The sequence below is a fragment of the Triticum urartu genome, chromosome 2A (assembly GCF_056163025.1).
Source record: "Triticum urartu cultivar PI428250 chromosome 2A, HENAU_Tu73, whole genome shotgun sequence".
Taxonomy (NCBI): domain Eukaryota; kingdom Viridiplantae; phylum Streptophyta; class Magnoliopsida; order Poales; family Poaceae; genus Triticum; species Triticum urartu.
Window position 1 is genome coordinate 765089538 of NC_141874.1, and position 24441 is coordinate 765113978.

At 47.0% G+C, this 24441-nt stretch overlaps 1 protein-coding gene and 1 pseudogene across 2 annotated transcripts; one reads left to right on the forward strand and one right to left on the reverse strand.

The window, feature by feature from the left end:
- Positions 1–957: 957 nt before the first annotated feature.
- Positions 958–11594, reverse strand: LOC125540504 (uncharacterized). Of its 2 annotated transcripts, XM_048704117.2 has the most exons (12): positions 11282–11593; positions 7386–11201; positions 7076–7199; positions 6484–6569; positions 5856–6097; positions 4825–4911; positions 4073–4172; positions 3636–3831; positions 3310–3503; positions 2587–2736; positions 1554–2118; positions 958–1353 (listed from the first exon to the last, which is right to left on the reverse strand). In XM_048704117.2, exons 2-10 carry the CDS (start codon positions 11199–11201, stop codon positions 2716–2718), a joined length of 4866 nt encoding a protein of 1621 aa, XP_048560074.1. In that variant the 5' UTR covers positions 11282–11593; the 3' UTR covers positions 958–1353; positions 1554–2118; positions 2587–2715. The 2 variants fall into 2 exon arrangements, with proteins under 2 accessions (XP_048560074.1, XP_087401739.1); XM_087545613.1 differs by lacking the exons at positions 958–1353; positions 1554–2118; positions 2587–2736 and adding an exon at positions 2743–3147 and having other exon boundaries at positions 11282–11594.
- A 12031-nt stretch (positions 11595–23625) lies between these two features.
- LOC147988057 (uncharacterized) lies at positions 23626–24191 on the forward strand (annotated as a pseudogene).
- Positions 24192–24441: the final 250 nt, after the last annotated feature.

Below are 24441 nucleotides of genomic sequence, written 5' to 3' on the forward strand. Positions count from 1 at the left end.
GCCCAAATTGGTACCTAACTTAAAATGGTAGTTTTTAGTAAATTTTTAGGAGAAATTCAGTAGGTTTTTGGCGAACAAAAAAATGGTAGTTCTGAGGGACACTTACCTATAACGTGGTAGTTTTCAATATTTACTCACCTACGTGTCATACAGAGTCAGCACTGAATTGAGGAAAAATTAATTGGGGTAATCTGTGGCACAAGTTTCACTAAATTGGATAAATATTGAGAATTTCTGCTAAATGGGGTAAAATCTGTCTCAAATGTGAAGCAATAGGTTAAAAATAGAATTCACTCTTTTTCTTTTTTCTCTTTTTGAGATCTGGTATAGATAAGTGCAAGCGCCTGAACATAGATCTAGTATGCATGCGCTGGAGGTAGCTTAGGGCATCTCCAACACGGATAATCAAATGGACAATGTCCGAGGACATCCAGCATAATGGAAATCATTCAACCAGTCACCAAATCTCTGTCCCCATCCTTTTTATATAGTCTTAATATTAGAAATATTAGAAATAATCACAAATAAATACCACAGTGCATCAATAGCTAAAAGATAAATATTGCAATGCAACAATAATTCAATAAAAATAATACCACGGTGAATCAAAGCATCTATAGTTTGACCAAACTTATAGAAAACAATATCAACATTCACAATACCAAATCAATAAATTCATTATGAAATTTAATTCCATACTATATATATGATATTGTAGAAATTGATATCTTTTAATATAAATTTGATCAAGCTCTGTAAAATTTGACTTGACATAAATCTTATATGTGGAGTAAAAAGGACCGGAGGGAGTAGTACGAATGAACTGGTATTACCTATCTATTTTCGACTGAAAGTAGTATCTAAAGTAGATGTATCTACCGGTAGCTTTGGCATTTGTTTTTCCTTGCACCAAGTAGTTGCTGTCTACTCGAGAAATGGTTACTTGGAAGCAATGTGTATAGCAAGGAACGATCGTGCATTTGCTAATCCATCGTGTCTTCTATACATCACAAGGGCTTTCTTTTGAAAACCGTATTACATTACAGTTCAAACGGAAAAAGGATGATAATACGTGCTTGTTCATTACAGTGTATATATCTTCAGATTCAGTTAAGTACAAACTTCAGGGTTTGGACAGCTTCCTGCCATGCCGTGCCCGATCCAAGTGTGCCTTAACTTGGTTTGTTCACTGACTATACATGCACGGTACCAGCAGAAGAAGCACAAATTCTGACATGAACTGCACCGGACAAGCAGAATTGTTGGTTGTAGTGCAGTTGCGCCAGTTTGCATCTGAGAGGGATGCTCTGCTTGCCCAGTTGGCCAACATTGCCACACATAGTCCCATGAGTCCTGATGCAGATGAAGACCAAATAGGAAGGTCAGTTCTGGCAATGCCCACAAACCAAGCAACAGAACTTGTTGGTAAGCAAGCGGTGAAACGACGACTGTCAAGTGCAGGTTGCTGAGTGTAATACTTGTCAAATTTGAAAATAGATCCATAACCCGACAAGACGTTGATCATTCAAGTATGCGCCGGAGAGGGAGCTTACTTGAGAGGATGGATGCCGTCTGCGACAGTTGGTTTCCAGAGTACCGTTCAGCAAGTGATAATCCACTCTGGTCCCTGCGGCGCCCCTTCTTGCTGATGTCTCCAGCTGGAACCCCTCGGATGGATGGCTCTACAAACTGCTTCCAGGGTTAAATGCTCAGATGTTTATTTTGTTTCCATGGTACCCCTTTTGTGCCAATGAAAGATCTTCCTGTCAGCGGGGGCTTAAGGGTCTTCATGCATTACCAATCCCATCCTGTGCAGATCTTTTCTTGTGCTTCAAATACCCAGTTTACCTTAGCTCGGGTCCTGGAGTCCCGCACAGACGTGTCTGGCGCTCTATGTCGGGAAGCGGTTGTTTCAGGAGAGCAAAACACGGCTTTGCATGCCGTTGTTTCTTGGGGTTCTTTTAGATGCTATACTGTTTTCACGCCAGGTCCAGAAACTTTCTCGGATGAATGAATATGTCCTCTGATTCACTAACACAGAGCCCTGATGGCGCCTTCTCTGGAACATGCTGCTGCCTGGTTATTGTGTGCGTGAACATCCATGGCACAGCATTGGGACTGCAGAGCAAACAAGAAATGAATGCCAAGACAAAAGGAAGAAGCTGAAACGTATAAAAAATTAAACTGCACGCAGCCAACCTCTTCAAACTGATCACATTTATACGTATACAAAAATAATTAAAGAAAATTATACTGGTAGATTTCTCATCAAAAAGTACTTCTGCATAACTACATATTCCATGATTCTTCAGACATATAATGAGAAAAAAGTCATCGCCAAAGGGGTTGTATCTTTGATGACAAGCAAAAAATGGTGAATTAGAATAGAATAACAATTTTGTCTATTCTTTTCTTAATGGTTTTCTACCCGAAAGCATTGTACTCTGCACCTGTATGGGTTCAGGAAATTGCAACCAGGACACATACCCAGAATTTCAAAGTATTACCCAAATTGCCACATGTAACGAGGGTTAGCCAAAAAGCTCTTTGTGACAGGTTTCTTTCCGACGAGTCATTGGATCATACCTGGAAATAGTTGCATGACCACAGCGGCAAGCTTCAACATATTATTTAGCTGTAGATCAGCAAGACAAAGTTGGCTAGCGCTGATCGACCACCAAGGATAGAGTCCGGATGTCTTATATTGTGAGAAAATCACACTTCACCAACAGCTAGCTGCAGAATATGATGTTTGGTTATGATAGCATACCTTCACCAAAATATGACGACAAAATAAAAGTACTGATGTGCTTGTAGCTGCAAAACATTAGGATTTGATCATTATTATAGATGAAAGTGGATTGCTATGTATATGCGCTCCGAATGGTCTGCTTGTTTGTGTGTACTGAATGCAAACTACTGTATTTTGGGCCACTATGAGTTGTACAATGAAAAACAGTCAGCACCACGAATGCACAACCTTATGCATATTGCAGAACAGGTAGAATACAAATGAACAGACAAATCATTGATCAGACTACACAGGCAAGAACCTGAACCTCAGCCTCAGCATTTCCCTGGTATGTTTTCCTTGTGGGAGAGTGGGAGACAGCACTAAAGTTCAATAGAACATTTTGAAATTTGACACTGCAATCAAATTACGGCATGTTTGTTTTGATCAGCTAGAGATATTTCTTTATATAAAACTTAGCTACAGCACTTGAAAGTCACAATGTTTGGCAAACGAAAAGTAGTCTGTTTTTCCACATCAATAAAATCTTAAAGCCTCATATTGCTGATGAAGCAAACCTTAGTGGAATTGAACCATGCTGCAGGACTAAATTCACGTTTTAGTGTTCTCAAAGAACCATTCATTGCAACCTCATTATTCAACTCCTCTGGCAGTTCAAGATCACGGAGTTCAAGATGCTCATTTGCTTTCCCATTAGGCAAACATTTCCCGTTAGTTAATCCAGAAACATTATATGTGCCTTCTTCCTTTTCTGCATAGTCACATTAATTTGAGGATTATTATAGGTGCAAGGACAGAAGGAAGAACTGCAGGATACAAAGTCCAAATGAAACGATGTAAGCACAAACATGGCTGATGGCAGTTGTAGGATAAGACAATTAACCTGGTTTTGTAGTTATATTTCCATCCAATCTTTTGGTTAGCAGGGACGTCCCAGGAAATAACATCAAATTAACATTACGAAGTTGCTTCCTCTCATCATCCTTGATAGGTTTGAAACCAAATCCCGAGACCCATGTATTAACCAACTCTGGGATGGCAGAAAGGACCAACATCTCAACATGGAATGATCTCAGCATCTGTAACAGAAGGAAGTGAAATCCACATGGTCAAATCGAGATATGCAAGTATGCAAATAAGATTGACTATAACCTTAAGACCGACTGGACAACGCAATTCTTTTGAAGGAAAAATACTACATCCTAAAATTAATAGTACAGTTGAAATCCTAGTGAACGAAGTTACTGTGGTGTACAATCGTGAGAAGTCCATAATTTCCATCAAAACTTGTATCTGATTTCAAAACTCTTGAGTACATACTTTTTCAATGATATCCAGCAGCCTTCGGCACATCCCTTTACGGCGATAATCCACACAAGTAGCAATGAAAGGCAGCTCAGCTGCTTTGGTCCCATGTAACCTGCACAAAAGATGGTAAAGGGAATTCCATTAACATGGTGTTATAAATGAGGGAAACCTCTCAGAATGTATGATTAGCTGGTCACCAATAAAAAAATTGACACACTATTTTCGCCTATTTGGAAATTCTGCTACGTTTATGAGCTGAAAATTAGAAAACATTAGTTCTGTAGAAAATTAACCTATGCTCCCACTTGTCCTTGATCAGTCAGAATTGTAACAATTACAACATGAAGGGTGTCATGAAATCCCTGAATTACTAAGTCAGGTTTGCATGCTAGAGATACCGTTTAGAAAAGTTTGCACTACCATGTAAGAACAGAGGTAAGAAGCATGCATGTACAAGTGTTTATCGGAAAATGTATCGAATTTCAACTCCAAACAAGATTACATTACTTGATAGTTTACAACAAAGATGTACAGACTGCATAAGAACTGCCGATAACTGATGGGTCTCTAGGCTTTCAACCCATTGAAGGGTCCATAATGTTTGTCATTGACTGGAGAATGTTAGCTACACATGCATGGTCACTCTTAACAATTTGTAGAACAATTATGACAGCAACCAATGGCATAAGGATACACATACTTCAGAAATAAGTAAAAAAAGTACTGCCTAGAGAAAGCTTGATCAACCAAGTAAAGTATGATACCTGATAGAAGCCACACATAAAATCTCATCACCTTTCTCCAGGATTATAGTGTAGAATCCCTGATAATCTAAGCGCGCGAAGTTTGATCTGATGAGAGACGCTCCATGTTAGCAAGTGTCAAAATTGTATGGAAAAATGAAGTGGCAAGTACTTGAACATGCTTGGTCCGAAATATAATTGGTCCAAAAAAATAAGTACATACTAGCTATTACTATTAGCATTGAACAAATACCCAGTGCAGATCCTAACACATCTGAAGTCCAATCAATGGGTCTCAGTTCTCAGTGCAGATCCAAATTTCCAGTATAGTAACAACTTCGTTTTTAATCATGTGCATTGATGCAAATAAGATATTATAATTTCTATTAGCACTCAACCAGAACTCCCTAGACCCAAAAAATGTGGGTTCCAAAAAGGGCCTGATTTATTACTCCTTCTGTTTTTATTTACTCCGCATATTATGTTTGACTGGAGACAAACTTTATAAAGTTTGACCAATTTTACAGAAATCAATATGAACATTTACAATGGCAAATCTATATGATGTGAAAAATTATTCAATAAGGAATCTAATGGTGTTGATTTGGTGGTGTATATGTCAATATTTGTTTTCTATAAACTTGGTCAAAGTTTATAAAGTTTGATTTTAGACAAAGCTAATATGCGAAGTAAATAAAAACGAAGGGAGTACACAAATTTCCACAATAATATGAAGAAGACAACTGTATTTATTAGTATTTCAAAGCACCGTGTGGTATCTCCAACAGTCTTCCATTCTAAACTAGTTGATACTTGATACTATAAGAAATATAATCTTCAAATTGAGATGTTTGACATGCTTAGTCTTCAAAAGAACATTTTTTGCTTAGCCCCACAAAATGATCAATTGGAAGACTTCAATAGAATACATTCATAATATACAAGCCTTGCTCATCAATAAGGTGAAAGAAAATCATAAAGCAGCGTCAATATTATCCAAGACAAATCGATGATGCAGAGGATATTGACTAGAAAGTAAATAGGAAACTTACCCCTTATTGTACAAGACATGTGGTATCATATCTACACCAGTTCGAGGATCCACCATACGAATGAAACATTCCTCCAGTAAAGTAAGAGCCACTGCCAATTTTGTATTACATTCCGTCATATGGGCTATCTTCCGTGCAGAATGTAGCCTCCGACCATCACTGCAGCACTTCAATATGGTCCATGAAAGCCCATTGTCAATAATATTCTCTATCCCAACATGACTATGTAGTCCAACGAATATCTGTTACAAACAATTGCAGAGAAATGCTTTCAGAAAAAAATGAAGGGGTTAAACAGAATGTCTGAAACAGAAGCTCCCAGTTTGTCGGGTGCACAAGAGAAACTAACAACAGTTGCATGAAATGGCAATTAGTCTGATCCTCGATAACCACACTATTGACATCTAACATATTACAAGCATACAAACTAAGCAATGCAAGATGTACTAGTTTCTGTCGGTGAATCAGTCTCAAGAACAATATAACAACTTAACACGAAATGAACAGATGTATGTGCATTATGTCTCTAAAAAATGCAGGACCAGAAAATAAACCATAACTTCTACAAGCGTGTGATAGGTCTTTCATTGCTCAGCATCTTGTAGACAAAGATAAAACTAAATATTACCTCCTTACAGTATCTCCCACAAAACCATGTGTTAGATCTTTTATCATCACAGGGCAGCATCTCATGATTAATGCACGTGCCATGGTCTGCCAGTGAGAAACAAGAGAATGTCAAGTTGAAGCTGAGGATAAAATTAGATGATAAATTACATGCAGCATGAATACTGGCTAAGTTATATGAGATGAATGATGGCCCAGTGACCTCAGCTAAAGCTAAAGCTACAAACAATTAAGCCTTGACAAACATGGTGCAGGTAGAGAGGGTCTTCTTCGAGGCCCAAGCCTCATTTATGATGAGAAAGAGAAGATGAATTCAAAATAAAGTAGCTTCTGTGAGAGCTAAAACTCTCAGACCATTTTTGTTAGGGGCTAAACTACCACCAAACAGGGACTTGGATCAACAGAAGGGGAAAAGGTTCTATAAAACCAAGGAATGAATTATATCCAGCAAGATATATTACACTGAAAAGTAGACATCCAACTCAAAGGTACATAAGAGATATGGGGAATACGCATTAAATTAGTATTTAGTTTTAGTGATTGCAGAAATAATGCAAATGACAGGGCAAAAGAGGAGGGATCATAATCGTTACATGAATCTCCACACTGGAGACATTTCAAGATATCTGAGGATGACGGAACCTCATTTTCACTAACTGGAGTCCCACATTTCCGACATGAGCAATTATGGCAGTACCAACTGCCTTCTGGAAGCTCCTGCAGATGTAAAAGCTAGTAAATAAATTATCAAACAAACTTCATCATATAAGTGGTCAATTCAAATTTCTAATTCCTACAAACACATTTTCTGGAGCACAACAATAATGGACCATAACATCTTCATTGAAAGTTTGAAACATATTTAAGTTTGAAACAATGGCACTGTAGAGAGAAGCTAGATACCTGGGCAGACAAGCAAGCTTCATGATATGTTGATGGGCAATTGTCACAGCAAAGTAATTCACCGCCATCTCCACAGAAACCACATGTATCGTCATTTTCATCCATCGCCTCGACTTTCCTACCACATGCATCACTTCTCCTGCTCATCAATTCGGCAGACCAAGCCTCCAACTGGCATAGAGTATACGACTTGCCAGACTGCAGAAAGAGGCCTAATGAGGACTTGGGCAGACAACAACCAGCATGAGCCTTGAAGTCTGATACAGATAAGGTTTTTGCGCAACATTTGCAAAGAATGCCTTCCCAGGTGACCTGCCCATCCTTCATGACTTCGTTGCTCTTCAGATTCCGATACTGAATAACATCTTTTACGGTCAGAAAGCCAGTTGCAATCAACCAGCAGAGCACAGTTTTCCGTGCCAAACTTATTCTCTTCCCACCCAATAGGTTTGTCCCCCCTTTTCCAAGCAGTTTGGTAGCTCTCTTTTGGCCTTTAAGCTTTTTGTACTTTGCAACCGAAAAATCTGAGCTTGCAGCAAATTTGTTGTAGGAGTCGACGTCCCTGTTTTTTACAATAGCTGTGATCAAAAGGTCATCGTCGTGGATACGCAACTCAAGAGGTCTTTTCTTGATATGCTTATCACAACCTTCAGGTTTCCTTTTAGCAGCGATCGTCTTGCAGATTTGTGAGTCACGAGATAAATCAGTTTTCAGGGGAGCAGTATTAGACTCAAGGGATAACTCAACAGGAACAGCATTGTCGACTGAAACCTTAGGGGAGTCCTTGGGGGGAGTTCTAGGAGATGATTCCTTCAATGACGGCAACTTCTTGCGGGCCATTTCTGAAGGGACAATCCCATTGGCACTCGACTCCCTTGCATTAGAATCAGGTTTTGAGATTGTATGCTCTATAGGTTCTTTAACAATACCCTCACCTCTTAACATGCTCTTCTTGCTCCCTGAAGGCAACTTCTGGTAGACCATTTCTACAGGGGCGATCTCATTGGCACCTGACTCCCTTGCATTCGAATCAGGTTCAGAGCTTTTATGCTCCATAGCAGTATCCTCACCTCTTAACATACTCTGCTTGCCCTCTGAAGGCAACTTCTTCTGGACCATTTCTTTTGGAACAGTTTCATTGGCAGCTGACTCCCTCGCACTAGAATCAGGTTCAGAGATTGTATGCGCCGTAGGTTCTTTAACAGTACCCTCACCTCTTAACATACTCATCTGATTGCTCTCTGAAGGCAACTGCTTCTGGACTATTTCTGTAGCAACAGTTTCATTGGCACCTGACTCCCTTGCAATAGAATAAGGTTCAGAGATTGTATGCTCCGTAGGTTCTTTAACAGTACCCTCACCTCTTAACATAATCATCTGGTTGCTCTCTGAAGGTAACTTCTTCTGGGCCAATTCTATAGGGGCAGTTTCATTAGCACCTGACTCCCTTGCATCAGAACCGGGTCCTGAGGTTGTATGCTCCAAAGGTTCTTTAACAGTACCCTCACGCTTTAGCATGTTCATTTGCTTACTCTCTGGAGGCAACAGCATGCCAGGTTTGTCGCTTTGGCTGTTCCGATTTAGCTTTGCCGGTCTGGATTCAGCTTTCAAATGCTTTTTCACTGTGCCAACAGACGAAAAAATACCATGTTTTCCAGAGAGGTTAGTGTTTTCTGGATTAGAAAAGTCAAGCATCGCTACATTGCTCTCTTGGTTAAATAAATTCCCCATAGTGTGCTGCATAAATATTTGAGCATACAGCCCATCTAATTCATTTGCATCAACATCAGATATCGTTTTGGGCTTCTTCCTTGCTTTTTTCACCGAATTATTGATGAGCGCTGCTCCTGAGTAAAATTGCTGGGTGTCGCTGCTTTGATTAATGTGATTCTCATTTCGGTCAATAGCCCTGTTCTGGCCTTGTGTGTAGCCATTTTTCAGGTTAACATCCCTGTTCTGGCCACCTTCCAAAACATGAGAGCTTGGTACAGCCTGACTCCTGCTGCAGCTCTCAGTTGCTCGTTCTCCACAATCAGATCCCATGATCACAGGAGTAGACTGAACCTTGCGGGCGGTTAAAGGGTCACTGGCTTTCTGTTTCCTTTTACTCTCTGAGGGCATGTTCTTGTTGTCATCGAGAACAATGATTGAACTATCAACAGCTCTGACAGTACTACCTTGTTGCAGAGCAGTAATTTTCCTACCAATGAACACAACAGCAATGAAAGGATCCAAAAGCTCCCACCGTTGGAGAAGGGTGAGTGCATTTTGTTGGTTCACAAGTACCTTTTGGATATACTCCATAGTATCAGTGAGGTCCTTCCAAAACTTATCAACATCTGACCACTCCATCGGATGCTTACCCCTCTGTGAACCGGGAGAAGCTTCATATAATTTGTTCCCACAAAACTTCCAGGCCTGAGTTAGTGAGCTGAGGACCACTTCCCTGTGTGGTGCTGTGAAATAGGATGCCATCTTAGCCCTGTCATTCCTTTTCCGCGGCTTGATGGTCCAGCCAGCATCCTTGAAAAGGCATTGGGCATGCGCTTCCAACTGATCAGGAAGATCCCTGCCTAAAGTCCTCTTGGTACAAGCAACAGGTGGCACAGACTGTAGACTGCTGGACTGAGGAACATCAACATCATCTAGTGAACTAGTATTCGCGTCGGGTGTACCCTTCTCAGGAAGGTGCTCAAGTTCAAGAAACTGCCCAGATCCAACATAATCATGGGAGAGGCGAGGTGGCACTGCTGCATCATAGGCTGGCTTGCTGAAGAGTGGGTATTCTTTGGCACCTCTGTCAGATAAATCTGCCGGGCTGCATGTGTACAGCGCTTGGCTATTGTCAACGATTTGACCTTGATCATAACTTAAGCAGGAGGCATCGCTTGGGAACGGCTGCTGATCTTGTAGCCACTGATACAAAAACGGGTCAGCAAGAGAAGGGTCAGCCTGGAACTGTGAGAACTCTGCCAGCGCGTCCATGTAGGACGGCATGGGATCATCGACCCCGCTCGTGCTGCTGCTGCCAGCAAATCCGACCGCGTCGCCTGCCCCGGCAGCAACGGTGTCCTCAGCCATCGCTTGCATGCGCATGTCAACGGTGTTACCGATGCCGACAGCAGCTGGACCAAACACTTGCTGCTGGTTACAGCTCCCGGACGTGCCTCCACCTGGCCAGTACCCTAGGAAACCCTGCAACACGGCATCCAGCTCGAGAGCCAATCCATCAATCCCCCCATTCTGCTCGGCATGACGATGTGCATGCTCCTCCTGGGCAGCGGTCCCGTGTTGGCCACTGTAACAATGTGCATGCTCCTGGACAGCAGTCCCGTGTTGTTGTTCATTGTAACAATGTGCATGCCCCTTGCTGACACCGAGATCCAATCTGCCCTCCACTGTAACAGTGTTCTGCTGCCGGTGAGCATGCGCACGGGGCTCCTCACCAAGGCTTGCTCCGGCATGCACCGGGGCAGACACAATGTGCTCACCGCGGAACGGCGGAGGCGGCTGGACCTTGAGGTTGAGGCCGTGCTGGGCCCGGGGCGCATCCGCGGGCCGCTGCGCGGCGAAGTGGGCGCCCGGGAGCAGCGACGTCTCGGCCACCCCGAAGTGCCTCCCCGCGAGCCCGGCGGCCTCCGTCTGCCCCGGCGCCCTGGAGAAGACCTCCCGGAAGAGGCGGAGCTCCATGAGCGACCTGTCGAAGGCACTCGCACCGTCGCCGGAGTCGTCGTCCGCCCTGGCGGCGACGTCCTCGCCGAAGATGAAGCGGATGGCGTCGTCCTCCCGGAACCCCAGCGCGTCCTCCGCGTCCATCTGGGGAGGGAGAAGCGAATCTGAGCGGGAAATCCGGGGGCTAGCGAGAAGATGATGCGGGAGAGCAGATCCGTCGGTACCTGGACGAATGCGGGAATCCCGGCGAGGAAGAGGGCTGAGGGAGGGTCGAGGCGGCCCGGGCGGCGGCGAATCGAGCGGAGGAGCGAATCCGGCGGGCTGGTCTTCTGCCGCGGCGGGACGGGGCGAGATCCGCTGTGGCGCGCGCGGCTGGGGGTCCGTGGGCGCCCCGGCGCCCCGGCGTGCGGGAGGGCGGCGGGGGAGAGGGGAGGGGGGCTCGCCGGGGCTGCGGCGGCGGCGCCGCCTGGGCTGGGGTGGGGTGGGGTGAGGAGCGAGTGAGCGAGGGAGCGGAGGGAGGAAGGGGAGTGGCAGTGTCTCTCTCGCTCTTTTTTTTCCCTTGTTGTTTGATTGATTGAGAGGGAGGGTTTTAAAAGTTTTTAAATGCCGGCCGGGCGGAGGAGGAGGAGTTAAATGGGGATGGTTGGAATTCGAATTCCGCGTGCGCCGAGCGAGCAACGAAATTCATTGGTTGATTTGATTGGCGGTTTGACCTCACTTTTGGCCAATTGCGCGCGCGCCTTTCCGGGGTGGGGATGGGGTTTCGCCGTGTCCGAGGCAGCAGCAGCAGCAAATGTGCATGTGTACGTGTGCGTTGGACTTTGTTTTTCCTCTCAGCAAAAAATTGACCTAGACACACGAATACACAGATTCGAGTGTACCCGCTGAAGACAAACGCCGATAGAATCCCGCGAGATCCGTCCAAGACAAACCTGTAGGGAAACACAATCACACCCATAAACACTATGAAGATGGAGGTAACGATCAAACTCACCGGCAAGCGGGGTAGCAGAAGCAGTGACGAGTCGGTGCGGCGTGAACATTCCTGCCGATTCCCGCAGCTGGGTTATGCCTCCCAGCCGCGATAGTGTTCCCCGAGACGAGAGTCGAAGTAGACGCCCTTTTCGAGGTATCCACGCGTTCCGTGGTAGTATTGGTTGGTGGTTTGACCTAACTTTTGGACCCTTGAGCGCGCGCGTTTCCAGAGGTGAAAATTGACAAAAATTGGCCCTTTGGCCAAAGTTCAGCACAAAATGACCTTGTTTTTTAAAATATTTCACAAAAATGGACATGCCCGCATGACGCCCGCGCCCAGGGCGCCATGCTAGATTACATAACGCCCTGGTCAAGGGCGCCATACGCGTCAGCGCTGACTGCCACGTCGGCCTGGCCTTGTGAAAGATCGTGGATGTCGCCTAGAGGGGGGTGAATAGGCGCTTTAAAATAATTACGGTTTAGGCTTAAACAAATGCGGAATAAACCTAGCGGTTAATTTATCAAGCACAAAACCTACAACAACTAGGCTCACCTATGTGCACCAACAACTTATGCTAAGCAAGATAAGCTACTAGGTGATAGCAAGATATATGACAAGAAACAATATGACTATCACAAAGTAAAGTGCATAAGTAAAGGGCTCGGGTAAGAGATAACTGAGGCACGCGGAGACGGCGATGTATCCCGAAATTCACATCCTTGCAGATGCTAATCTCCGTTTGGAGCGGTGTGGAGGCACAATGTTCCCCAAGAAGCCACTAGGGCCACCGTAATCTCCTCACGCCCTCGCACAATGCAAGATGTCGTGATTCCACTAAGGGGCCCTTGAGGGCGGTCACCGAAACCGTACAAATGGCAACCCTTGAGGGCGGTCACCGAACCCGTACAAATTGCAACCCTTGGGGGCGGTCACCGAACCCATACACTTTGGCAACCCTTGGGGGCGGTCACCGGTACCCGTCAAATTGCTCGGGGCGATCTCCACAACCTAATTGGAGACCCCGACGCTTGCCCGGAGCTTTACACCACAATGATTGAGCTCCGAACACCACCAACCGTCTAGAGCACCCAAGAGGAACAAGCTCAAGGGTGCCAAGCACCCAAGAGTAATAAGTTTCTCAACTTGTAACTTCCACGTATCACCGTGGAGAACTCAAACCGATGCACCAAACGCAATGGCAAGGGCATACGGGGTGCCCAAGTGAAAGGATCGATATGGTTGACTAGAGGGGGGTGAATAGGCAACTAACAATTTTTAGCTTTTTTAACAATTTAAACTTTGCATCAAAGTAGGTTGTCTAGATATGCAACTAGGTGAGCAACCTATATGATGCAACAAAGATAGGAACTGTTGGGGAACGTACTAATTTCAAAAAAATTCCTACGCACACGCAAGATCATGGTGATGCATAGCAACGAGAGGGGAGAGTATTGTCTACGTACCCTCGTAGACCGAAACGGAAGCGTTGACGCAACATAGAGGAAGTAGTCGTACGTCTTCCCGGTCCAACCGATCCAAGCACCATTACTCCGGCACCTCCGAGTTCTTGGCACACGTTCAGCTCGATGACGCTCCCCGGGCTCCGATCCAGCAAAGCATCGGGGAGGAGTTCCGTCAGCACGACGGCGTGGTGACGATCTTGATGTTCAACCGTCGCAGGGCTTCGCCTAAGCACCGCTACAATATGACCGAGGTGAAATATGGTGGAGGGGAGCACCGCACACGGCTAAGGAACGATCACGAAGATCAACTTATGTGTCTATGGGGTGCCCCCTGCCCCCATATATAAAGGAGTGGAGGAGGGGAGGGCCGGCCCTCTCTATGGCGCGCCCTAGGGAGTCCTACTCCCACCGGGAGTAGGATTCCTCCTTTCCTAGTCCAACTAGGATTCCTTCCATGTAGTAGGAGTAGGAGACAAGGAAGGGGAAATGAGAAGGGAAGGAAGGAGGGGGCGCAGCCCCTCCCCCTAGTCCAATTCGGACTAGGCCTTGGGGGGGCGCGCGGCCTGCCCTAGGCAGCCCCTCTCTCTTTCCCGTATGGCCCAATAAGTCCCAATACTTCTCCCCCCGTATTCCCGTAACTCCCCAGTACTCCAAAAAATACCCGAATCACTCGGAACCTTTCCGATGTCCGAATATAGTCGTCCAATATATTGATCTTTACGTCTCGACCATTTCGAGACTCCTCGTCATGTCCCCGATCTCATCCGGGACTCTGAACTCCTTCGGTACATCAAAACTCATAAACTCATAATATAACTGTCATCGAAACCTTAAGCGTGCGGACCCTACGGTTCGAGAACAATGTAGACATGACCGAGGCATGTCTCCGGTCAATAACCAATAGCGGGACCTGGATGCCCATATTGGCTCCTACATATTCTACGAAGATCTTTATCAGTCAGACCGCATAACAACATACATTGTTCCCTTTGTCATCGGTATGTTACTTGCCTGAGATTCGATCGTCGGTATCCAATACCTAGTTCAATCTCGTTACCGGCAAGTCTCTTTACTCGTTCCGTAATACATCATCTCGCAACTAACTCATTAGTTACAATGCTTGCAAGGCTTAAGTGATGTGCATTACCGAGAGGGCCCAGAGATACCTCTCCGACATTCGGAGTGACAAATCCTAATCTCGAAATACGCCAACCCAACATGTACCTTTGGAGACACCTGTAGAGCTCCTTTATAATCATCCAGTTACGTTGTGACGTTTGGTAGCACACAAAGTGTTCCTCCGGCAAACGGGAGTTGCATAATCTCATAGTCATAGGAACATGTATAAGTCATGAAGAAAGCAATAGCAACATACTAAACGATCGGGTGTTAAGCTAATGGAATGGGTCATGTCAATCAGATCATTCAACTAATGATGTGATCCCGTTAATCAAATAACAACTCTTTGTCCATGGTTAGGAAACATAACCATCTTTGATTAACGAGCTAGTCAAGTAGAGGCATACTAGTGACACTCTGTTTGTCTATGTATTCACACATGTATTATGTTTCCGGTTAATAAAATTCTAGCATGAATAATAAACATTTATCATGATATAAGGAAATAAATAATAACTTTATTATTGCCTCTAGGGCATATTTCCTTCGGGAACACAAGCAAGTAAGAGATATATCACAAATAAGCTTGCTCAAGTAAAGCCACGAGATAACCAAGAGTGGAGCCGATGGAGACGAGGATGTGTTACCGAAGTTCCTTCCCTTTGAGGGGAAGTACGTCTCCGTTGGAGCGGTGTGGAGGCACAATGCTCCCCAAGAATCCACTAGGGCCACCGTATCTCCTCACGCCCTCACACAATGCGAGATGCCGTGATTCCACTATTGGTGCCCTTGGAGGCGGTGACCGAACCTTTACAAACAAGGTTGGGGCAATCTCCACAACTCAATTGGAGGCTCCCAACGACACCACGAAGCTTCACCACAATGGACTATGGCTCCGCGGTGACCTCAACCGTCTAGGGTGCTCAAACACCCAAGAGTAACAAGATCCATAAGGGATTAGTGGGGGAATCAAATTTCTCTTGGTGGAAGTGTAGATCGGGGCCTTCTCAACCACTCCCAAGCAAATCAACAAATTTGATTGGCTAGGGAGTGAGATCGGGCGAAAATGGAGCTTAGAGCAACAATGGAGCTTAGGGTTGGAAGAGGTGGTCTACTCGAGGAAGAAGACACACCTTTTACAGCTTAGGACAAAGATCCAACCGTTATCCACCTACCAGCCCGCGACCAGACACAATGTGCTCGCCGTGGAACCGCGGAGGCGCTCGACCTTGAGGTTGTGGCCCGCCTCTGCTCGGGCCCGGGGCGCGTCCGGGGACCGCTGCGTGGCGAAATGGGCGCCAGGGAGCAGCGACGTTGAGAGACCTCTTTTTTTTCTTGTTGTTTGATTGATTGAGAGGGAGGGTTGGAACGGTTTTTAAAAGTTTTTATAAATGCGGGCCGGGCGGAGGAGTTCGAATTTCGCGTGCGCGAGAAGCGAAATTCATTGGTTGGTGGTTTGACCTGACTTTTGGCCACTTGCGCGCGCGCGTTTCCGGGGTGGGGTTGGCCTTTTCGAGGCATCAACACACGCTTTTTTCTTAGTACTCCTACTCCACTGTCCTTTTTACTCCGCATATAAGAATTGTTTGAAGTCAAACTTCGTGAAGCTCGATCATATTTATACAAAAAAAATATCAACATCTACAATACAAAAAGTTATAAGATATGAAAATTAAAGTCATGACGCATCTAATGATATCGATTTCACATTGTGAATGCTGGTATATTTTCCTATAAAGTTAGACAAATATTACGAGGCTTGACTTCAGACAAATCTTGTATGCGAGCTAAAAAGGACTGCAGTGAATACACAGAAGCATGCATATTATATATTGATAGAAGAAGAGCCCAAGATGGCCCATACAACGCCTTTCGGCACAATGCTACGCCGAGAGGTTAGCACCACGTTCACCACGACGACACTGGCACTTTGGCGAAGAGGTATAGCATAGAGCACACACGTCGTGTCACATCCGTATCCAATGCCTCAGAGCACGACCTCAAAACCAAACTAGATCAATGCACCCTCCGCTCTTAACGACTAGGAGATCAGCAAGTGGACAGCAGGAGCTAGCCTGACTTGGAAGACCTCTCAAGTGAGGCGTCAAAGATGGGGTATATTGCGCCCCGGATGCCCATGCCCATGGCAACAACCAACACGTGGCAACCCGGCGCCCCAAGCCTCACCGTCAAGGCAAACGAGGCAACCCACACCAGCTACTCCTCCAGAAGACACCCCAAGCACCCACGCAACATCTCCAAGGAGAGAGCGGCGTTGTGGCACCACCGCTGCTTGACTCGGCGAACCGGGCCTAGGGTTTGCCCCCGGCGCTTGATCAGGGGATGGACATGGCCATGACAACGCCTCCGGAGAGGAGACGGCACCCACAGGTGTCGTCGTTGCCCACAGCCACAGCCGCACACGGATTTCTCCTGGCCATGTTCATCAAGTCTCTGGAGCATAGCAAAGTGGGAAGGGGGAGCAAAGTTATCACCTTGGACCATCACCGTGGAGAGGGACTGAGGGAAGCCTCATGCCACCACCGTTGAGCCACAGATCGGACAGCTACTACCGCACACTGCCCAGATCTCGCACTGATATGTCTCAAACGTATCTATATATTTTTTATTTTTTCATGCTATTATAGTATCAATCTTGGATGTTTTATATGCAATTACATATCATTTTTTGGGACTACCTATTAACTTGTCAAGTTTCAGCTGCTGTTTTTTGCTTGTTTTCGGTTTACCAGAATATCAGTACCAAACGAAGTCCAATTGGCACAAAACTTTTTGGAGATTTTTTTTGGACAAAAGAGACCCTAGAAGGTTTGGAGGAGACCAGAAGATGGAGGAGTAGCCCACAAGGCACCAGGGCGTGCCCAGTGGGGGTCTGGTGATATAGACCGAACCTTGATGGCGAGATCCGAACTGTTGTTGCGGCCCGATCTTTCACGGTACTCCACCTCTAGTAGCAGCAGCCTCTCGCCCGCGCACGTGATGTACACGAAGTAGAGGTTTTGAACCTTGCGGCTCAGCACAAGAGAAACAATCTGGACGACGGCTCAGCACAAAGCTCGTTCAGTGGATGGCGGTGGCGGGCTCGCCCTTCTTCCTGGGGGCGGACTCGGGCTGCGCGCGACGGCGACCCTAGGCGTCTGGCGTGGCGGCGGAGATAGGACGCTGGAGCGGTGGCTCCAGGGCTTGTCGGCGGGGCTGCGCCTCCATGGCTGCCGGGGCAGCGTGGTGGTCAGCCATGGTGCGCGGTGGCGGCGGATCTGGGCGCCCCCTGCCCAGTTTTGTCCTGTTGTGGGTGGTGGCGGCCCGTGGTGTCGCCGGCGCTTGGCTGCGCTTCCGGGGTGGTTCTCCACTCCGACGTGTGGAGGTGGTCGTCGGCGCGGCAGGTGCGTCGGATCTGGGTGTGGCCAGATCTGTGGTTGGCGTTGTCGGGGTCGGCTTGTTCGGCTGCCGGTGTGCGCGGGCGGTGGGTTCTAGCGCCTGATCTGGCCGCAGTCATCCGGCCCTGATCAGTGGGCTTCTCTCCTGCGGGTTCCTGACGGTGCCGGCGTGGTTGCCGGGACCCTGGCCGCGGGTGAAGCTGGCAGAGGAGATCCAGATTGGGGTAAACCCCTTGGTCGACCCCGGTCGGCCGCGCCGACGACGACGCTCAAGGGCGCCGCTTTTCTTCTTGGAGACGCCGGTCTATGTCTGCTCCTGCATTTCCCCCTCTCTGCCTCTCGGGTGAAAACCCTAACTCCGGTGGGCGGCGGCGGCGTCCTTGATGCCGTGACCTTCCTGAAGGCGTCGCCTTGAGGGCTGAATGGTGGTGGGCACTGTGTGGGTCCTTGACGGTTGCTGGTGATGGGCACTGCTTCGGGGGAAACCCTAGGATCTGGTTCTCCAGATCGGACGATGGCGGTATTGCGGTGCCGTTTCTCTCCGGGGAGCATCGTTTGTGGAGCAGCGCTAGAAGACACAGGCAGGAGGTGGAGCGGCCCCATCTTGCACGGAGCTTCGGTGGAGTTGTCAAGTCATGCCTGGCCGACAGGTGCTTTGCTGAGCCATGCCTGGTTGGCATGTGCTACGCACGACAGCTCTTTCAGAGTCTTCGCGTCTGGACGGACGAGCGCAAGGCGATGGCGCCGTGGTGGCGTCGATGGATGTCCGGACTGGCAAGGAGGATACGGATTTATCTCCTGAAGATGGGTTAGTGGTCCGATGAAGATGGCGGCTTCTAAAACGTGTGCAGGTGGTGTGCGCTTTAGGTCTGCTGCACCGGTTGTTAGTCCCGATACGTTATGTGGGTGGATCGGCGACGACACTGGTTGTAGATATGGGGAGTGAGAGCACTCCTCATTATCGATTTTGTAGGTGTGAGTAGTGGCTTTGGACGATTTGATGTATGTTTCTTGTCAGACCTTTGTGGAATAATTAATAAATATGGCTGCATGCATCGATTGGTGTAAAAACACTCTTTTTTGCGAGAATAAGTAAAACCGCTTAGGCTGCCCGTAATGGGAGTATCATAGGTAGTATCATGCATGCCAACTAAGCAATTTTGATGAGGTGACATAGAATTAAATGAAAAAAGAGAGGCTTGAATATTATATCATGATACTGTATCATATTAAATGATGTGCTACTTTGTGTCATGCATGGCAATAAATGTAGTCCTTTATGATATCAACATATGATACTATGCATTAGAGATGTAGTATCATAGACTAATATCATATGCATGATACTAGTATATGATACTCCCCATTACAACCAGCCTTAGCATATCAAGGCGGCACGTTCTCACAGAGTCGGCACAATCAACTTGAATCGATCACTACGTTCCCTACAAGGTACGTATGTATCTTCTGTTGGAATTAATCACGTCTTGCATGTACGTAGCCGGGTAGGACTAGTTTTAGTGGCCGATTGGGTTTGCTGCTAGTACTAGCCTAGCTGCTATATATACAAGTAAACCCCCGTGTAAACTTTGTACCGTGGAGATCAATAAAGCAAAGACAAGGCTTGACATAAGCCTTTGGCAATAATCCAAATACTACGTGCGTGCGTTTGTTTTCCGGCGGCTCGCGGTTGTGTATGCGTGTGTGCTTTGGTGTTGCTTGCCGAAAGATCGATCGGGAGCAGACTAGCTAGTACAAGCTAGCTTTATACTACGGTGCGTCTTGGCGTAAAGTAAATCGCCGAGTTCGTCAGCGAGCTTCGTTCGTCGTCGTCGTTCGTCGTCGGTCGTATCGCCGTCGCCGAAAGTATTCGGCGCTGGGACTGGGCCAACAATTGGTATTTAAAGCAAGGTTGATCTCCTAGTAACGGGAGGTCATGTCGGATGACGAGAAGATCAAGCAGCTGGCGGAGTACTCCGGTGAGGCTAAAGTAATTGTTGTTCCGGTGAGATCGGAGTATCCATGATTCGACCGTGGGAACTTCGTTGTTTGGGCGACCATGATGGAGTGGGCGCTCGAGGCCAATGAGCTCTAGGAAGCCGTCGACCCCGGCGGTGACGAGTACCTGAAGGGTGATGCCTTGTATCGGAAGGATCGTCAAGCTATCATGCCGGTGGACGTGCAACGGCATCTAATCTCGAAGACATCAGCGAAGGAGGCATGGGACGCACTCAAGACATTGCATCTGGGGCACTCGCGTGTGCACGAGGCGAACTTGTAAACTTTGCTGAAAAGTTTTGAGAATCTGAGGATGGGAGAAGATGAGATGGTGGACGCTTTCACAATGAGAGTTGCCTCGATGGTGAATGGGATTCGCGGTCTCGGAGAGAAGTTGGAGGACATCTCCGTGGTTTACGTGCCGCCCCACCGCGCTACATGCCGATTGTGTCGGCGATCGAGCAATGCGTTGATCTCAAGACTCTCACTTTGGATGATCTGGTTGGTCGCTTCAAGGCCCATGATGAGCGGATGAAGTTGAGTTACGGTGATGAAAAACAGGATAAGTACCTGATGCTTACGCGTGCTCAGTGGCAGGCATTGGTTTCCGACAAGGCGTCCAGTAATGGCGGAAAGTACCGTCCCGCAAAGAACACCGACGAAGAGTCGGAGAAACCAAGGAAGAAAAAGTTCGACAAGAGAAAGATCCGCTACCACAACTGTAATCTGCTCGAACATTTCAAGTCGGAGTGTAAGAATCCCCCGAAGGAGAAGGCGCTCATGGCCTAGTTAGGTGATGAAAGTGACATGATGTTGATGTGCGAACTCATGGACAAGGTGGATCCAGTTTTTCAAACGTCGGATAAAAAAATTGTCGTGCTCCGTGAAGAAAAAGTTCACTCTTAAGATCGTTGTTTGGAAACCCGTGTCGATGATATGGACGCGGGGAGTAATTTTGAAAATTATGTCGAAGATACAGACTAATTCTGAAAATTATGTCGAAGATACAGACATAATGACATACGTGGTGTCAGAAGTCCATGAAAAGAATCGCACTAGTGTCGTGTCGCGGCGCAGACCAAGTGCGCTAGATAGCTGTGTAGCCCGCGCGGGTGCAGGCGATGCGTGCGATCGGCCAGGAGGGTCGATGCTACATAGTCCAAGCTAAGTACACAGCAGCGACGACACACAGGAAAGTGTTCTGGGCAACCGGCCAGATAGGCCATGTACCACCACATGGAGCAAAGTACGAGCAGGAGACGTGCCAGGAGGGCTGGGGCTAGTACGTGTTGGGTTAGGCCCATCACATGGATCAGTTCCAGAAGTCCAATGCACAGGGGCTGGAGTTGGAGGCAGCAATAGCAGCTCAACTGGCATCCCATTTCGGCTAGAACAAGGCCGAAGCCCATGTGGTTGTCCCCAAAGTGCATCTTTGTCAGATTCTGCTACTGCAACTGAAGCTTCGCCAAAAGCAGCGGGCGAAGCAAACGGAGATGCGTTGCTCCTGAAGGTACATGGAGCCGCGCAAGCAACGTCGCCTCCGACAGTAATGGAGGAAAGGTCACCACCACCTACACCTGCATTTTTACAGCCGGTGTTACACCCATATTTGGAGAAAACTCTTCGAACGCTTGACCCGGTAAAGAAGAAAAGGAGTGGGCCAACAATTGGTATCTAAAGCAAGGTTGATCTTCTAGTAACGGGAGGTCATGTTGGACGACGAGAAGACCAAGCAGCTCACAGAGTACTCCGGTGCGCTAAAGCAATTGCTGCTCCGGCGAGATCGGAGTATCCATGATTCGACTGTGGGAACTTCGTGGTGTGGGCGACCATGATGGAGTGGGCGCTCGAGGCCAATGAGCTTTGGGAAGCCGTCGACCCCGGCGGTGACGAGTACCTGAAGGGTGGTGCCTTGTATTGGAAGGATCGCCAGGCTATCACGGCCATCTGCTCGGTGATGCCGATGGACGTGCAACAACATCTTATCTCGAAGACATGCAACGAGGTGGGTGGCGGTATCTATCAAGCGCCGAGGAACCGGCAAAATTTGATCAGACTTGATCAGACGATGATTTCTCTTGGATTTGAGAAAGCCCCACTAGAGCATGCGATGTACAAGAGAGGTGAAGGAAGGGATCGTCTATTAGTTGGCATCTATGTCGACGACCTATTGATAACTGGAGCAGATGAATAGGTGATTGCAAAGTTCAAGCTACAAATGAAAGAGCTTTTCAAGATGGATGACCTAGGGCTATTGAGTTACTACCTCGGGATGGAGGAATGTCAAAGGCCGGAGGGGATCACACTGCTCCAAAAGGCATACGCAAGGAAGGTTCTTGAAAGCTGTGGCATGGAAGATTGCAATCCAGTTGATGCTTCAGTGAAACCACGTCTTGAGCTGAGCAAGAAGGAGATGGTGAAACTACTCGGCTATAGTGGTAGTGACAAGGAAGAAATTGTTGACGACCGTAAGAGTACCTCGGACGTGGCATGTTTCCTTGATGGAAGCATAGTAAGCTGGCTATCACAAAAGCATAAAGTGGTGACATCGACTTCAAGTGAAGCAGAGTGTTAAGGTGTGTGGCTAGGGAGGCTACACGGCGATCTCATGAATCGAGATATGAAACAAGTGATGCCCAATATTGACAATGAGTCTACGACTTTTCTATGCGAGGATCCAGTGCGGCGTGAAAGGAGCAAGCACGTTGATACGATGTATCATTACATAAAGGACTGCGTGGAAGAAGGGAAGACAAAGGTCAACTACATTTGCACCGATAATCAGCTGGCGGACATCCAGACCAAGGCCTTGGATCGAGAGAAGGTTTTGGAAATGCGAAAAAGGATCGGTGTCCGAGCTGTGACATGACGACGTCGTGATTAGGAAGGTGATTGTTGGAATTAATCACGTCTTGCATGTACGTAGCCGGGTAGGACTAGGTTTAGTGACCGAGTGCGTTTGCTGCTCGTACTAGCCTAGCTGCTATATATCTTCCCCTAATCAGTGGCGGACCCACCATTGGGGCGAGCTGGGGCGGCTGCCCCGGGTCGCCGGCGGCGGAGGATCGACCCCCAGCTACCTGTCTTTCCTCCGGCAGGCGTCACCGCGTCAGATTCATCAGAAGAACAGCGGCGGCGGCGTTTCCTTCCGTTCGTACGACAACTAAGGATCGAAGGGGTAAGTGACGGTGAGGGAGAAAGAGATTTGGGCCAGTGGACTGGGCTATGTTTCTAATTCTATAGGCCAGGCCCAAACAGACGTCTCTTCTTTCCTCGTGAAACAGAAAGAAAAAAAACCCAGTCCCTCGATCCAGAAATCTCATCGATTCGTTCCCCTCCATCCGCTCACGACCTAGACTGCTGGCTGCTGCGCCGCCGCGAGAGGCCAGGGGTTCCCGGGCGTGGGGGGCGGCGTCTGCATCAGCTCGCTGCTGCATCGGCAGGGGAGGGGCTGGGTACGTATACTGCAGCGGCGGGGGGCGGTGCTGGTGCTGGAGGTAGGGGCAGCCGGCCTGCGACGGAGGGCGGCAGTGGGGGGCAGTGCTAATACTGCGCCCACTGGCCGGAGTGCCCGTGATGGATTTAATGAGGTGTTGGATAGAAACATAGTTAAGATGAATGATCGATTTAGTGAAACTTCTACATGCTTGTTGAAGTGCATTGCTTGCCTTGATCCTAGAGACTCATTTAGCAACTTTGATCATGATAAGCTAGTTGAGCTTGCAAATATTTACTCAATTGATTTCTCTTCACAAGAGCACTATCTGTTAACTGATCAACTCCACATATGTATTGATGTGATAAAAAGAAGTACTGAATTCTTGGCTTGCAATAGTTTGAGTTCTCTTGCTCTCAAGTTGTGGTTCAAAGTAGACAACATCTGGTATTTCCATTGGTTTATCGGCTCATCAGACTTGCATTGACATTACCGGTGGCAACTACATCAGTTGAGAGGGTTTTCTCAGCCATGAATATTATAAAGACTGATCTTCGAAACAAGATGGGTGACAATTGGCTTAATGATTTGATGGTTTGCTTTGTTGAGCGCGAGATATTTGCTAAAATTAGTGATAAAGAGATTATGGTTCATTTTCATGCCTTGAAGAGCCGTCGAGGTCATCTACTAGTTTTAAATAGTCTTTTCATCCTTTTGTTGTTGAATGCTATGAGTTTTGGTTGAATATAGTTGCATTTGTAGCGAAAAAATTTAAACATTATATGTTCGCCCCGGCTAACTTCAATTCCTGGGTCCGCCACTGCCCCTAATTAATTATTAATAATAAAGCAAATAGTGTTTCTGGTCGTCCATCATTAAAACTGCCCCTAAAGTTGTAAATTATTACCCACCAATGCCACCGACAAGTGAGAAAAACGTTTGGTTTCTTATATTTTGTTTCATCTGCGGCGGGTATAGCTCAATAGGAAGAGAT

Coding starts and splice junctions, on each gene's coding strand:
- LOC125540504 (XM_087545613.1), bottom strand. CDS start 11,201: ATGGACGCGGAGGACGCGCTGGGGTTCCGGGAGGACGACGCCATCCGC. Junction 6,098..6,483: donor GTGGGAGATACTGTAAGGAG/GTAATATTTAGT, acceptor TGTTTGTAACAG/ATATTCGTTGGACTACATAG. Junction 4,912..5,855: donor CATGTCTTGTACAATAAGGG/GTAAGTTTCCTA, acceptor GTCTCTCATCAG/ATCAAACTTCGCGCGCTTAG.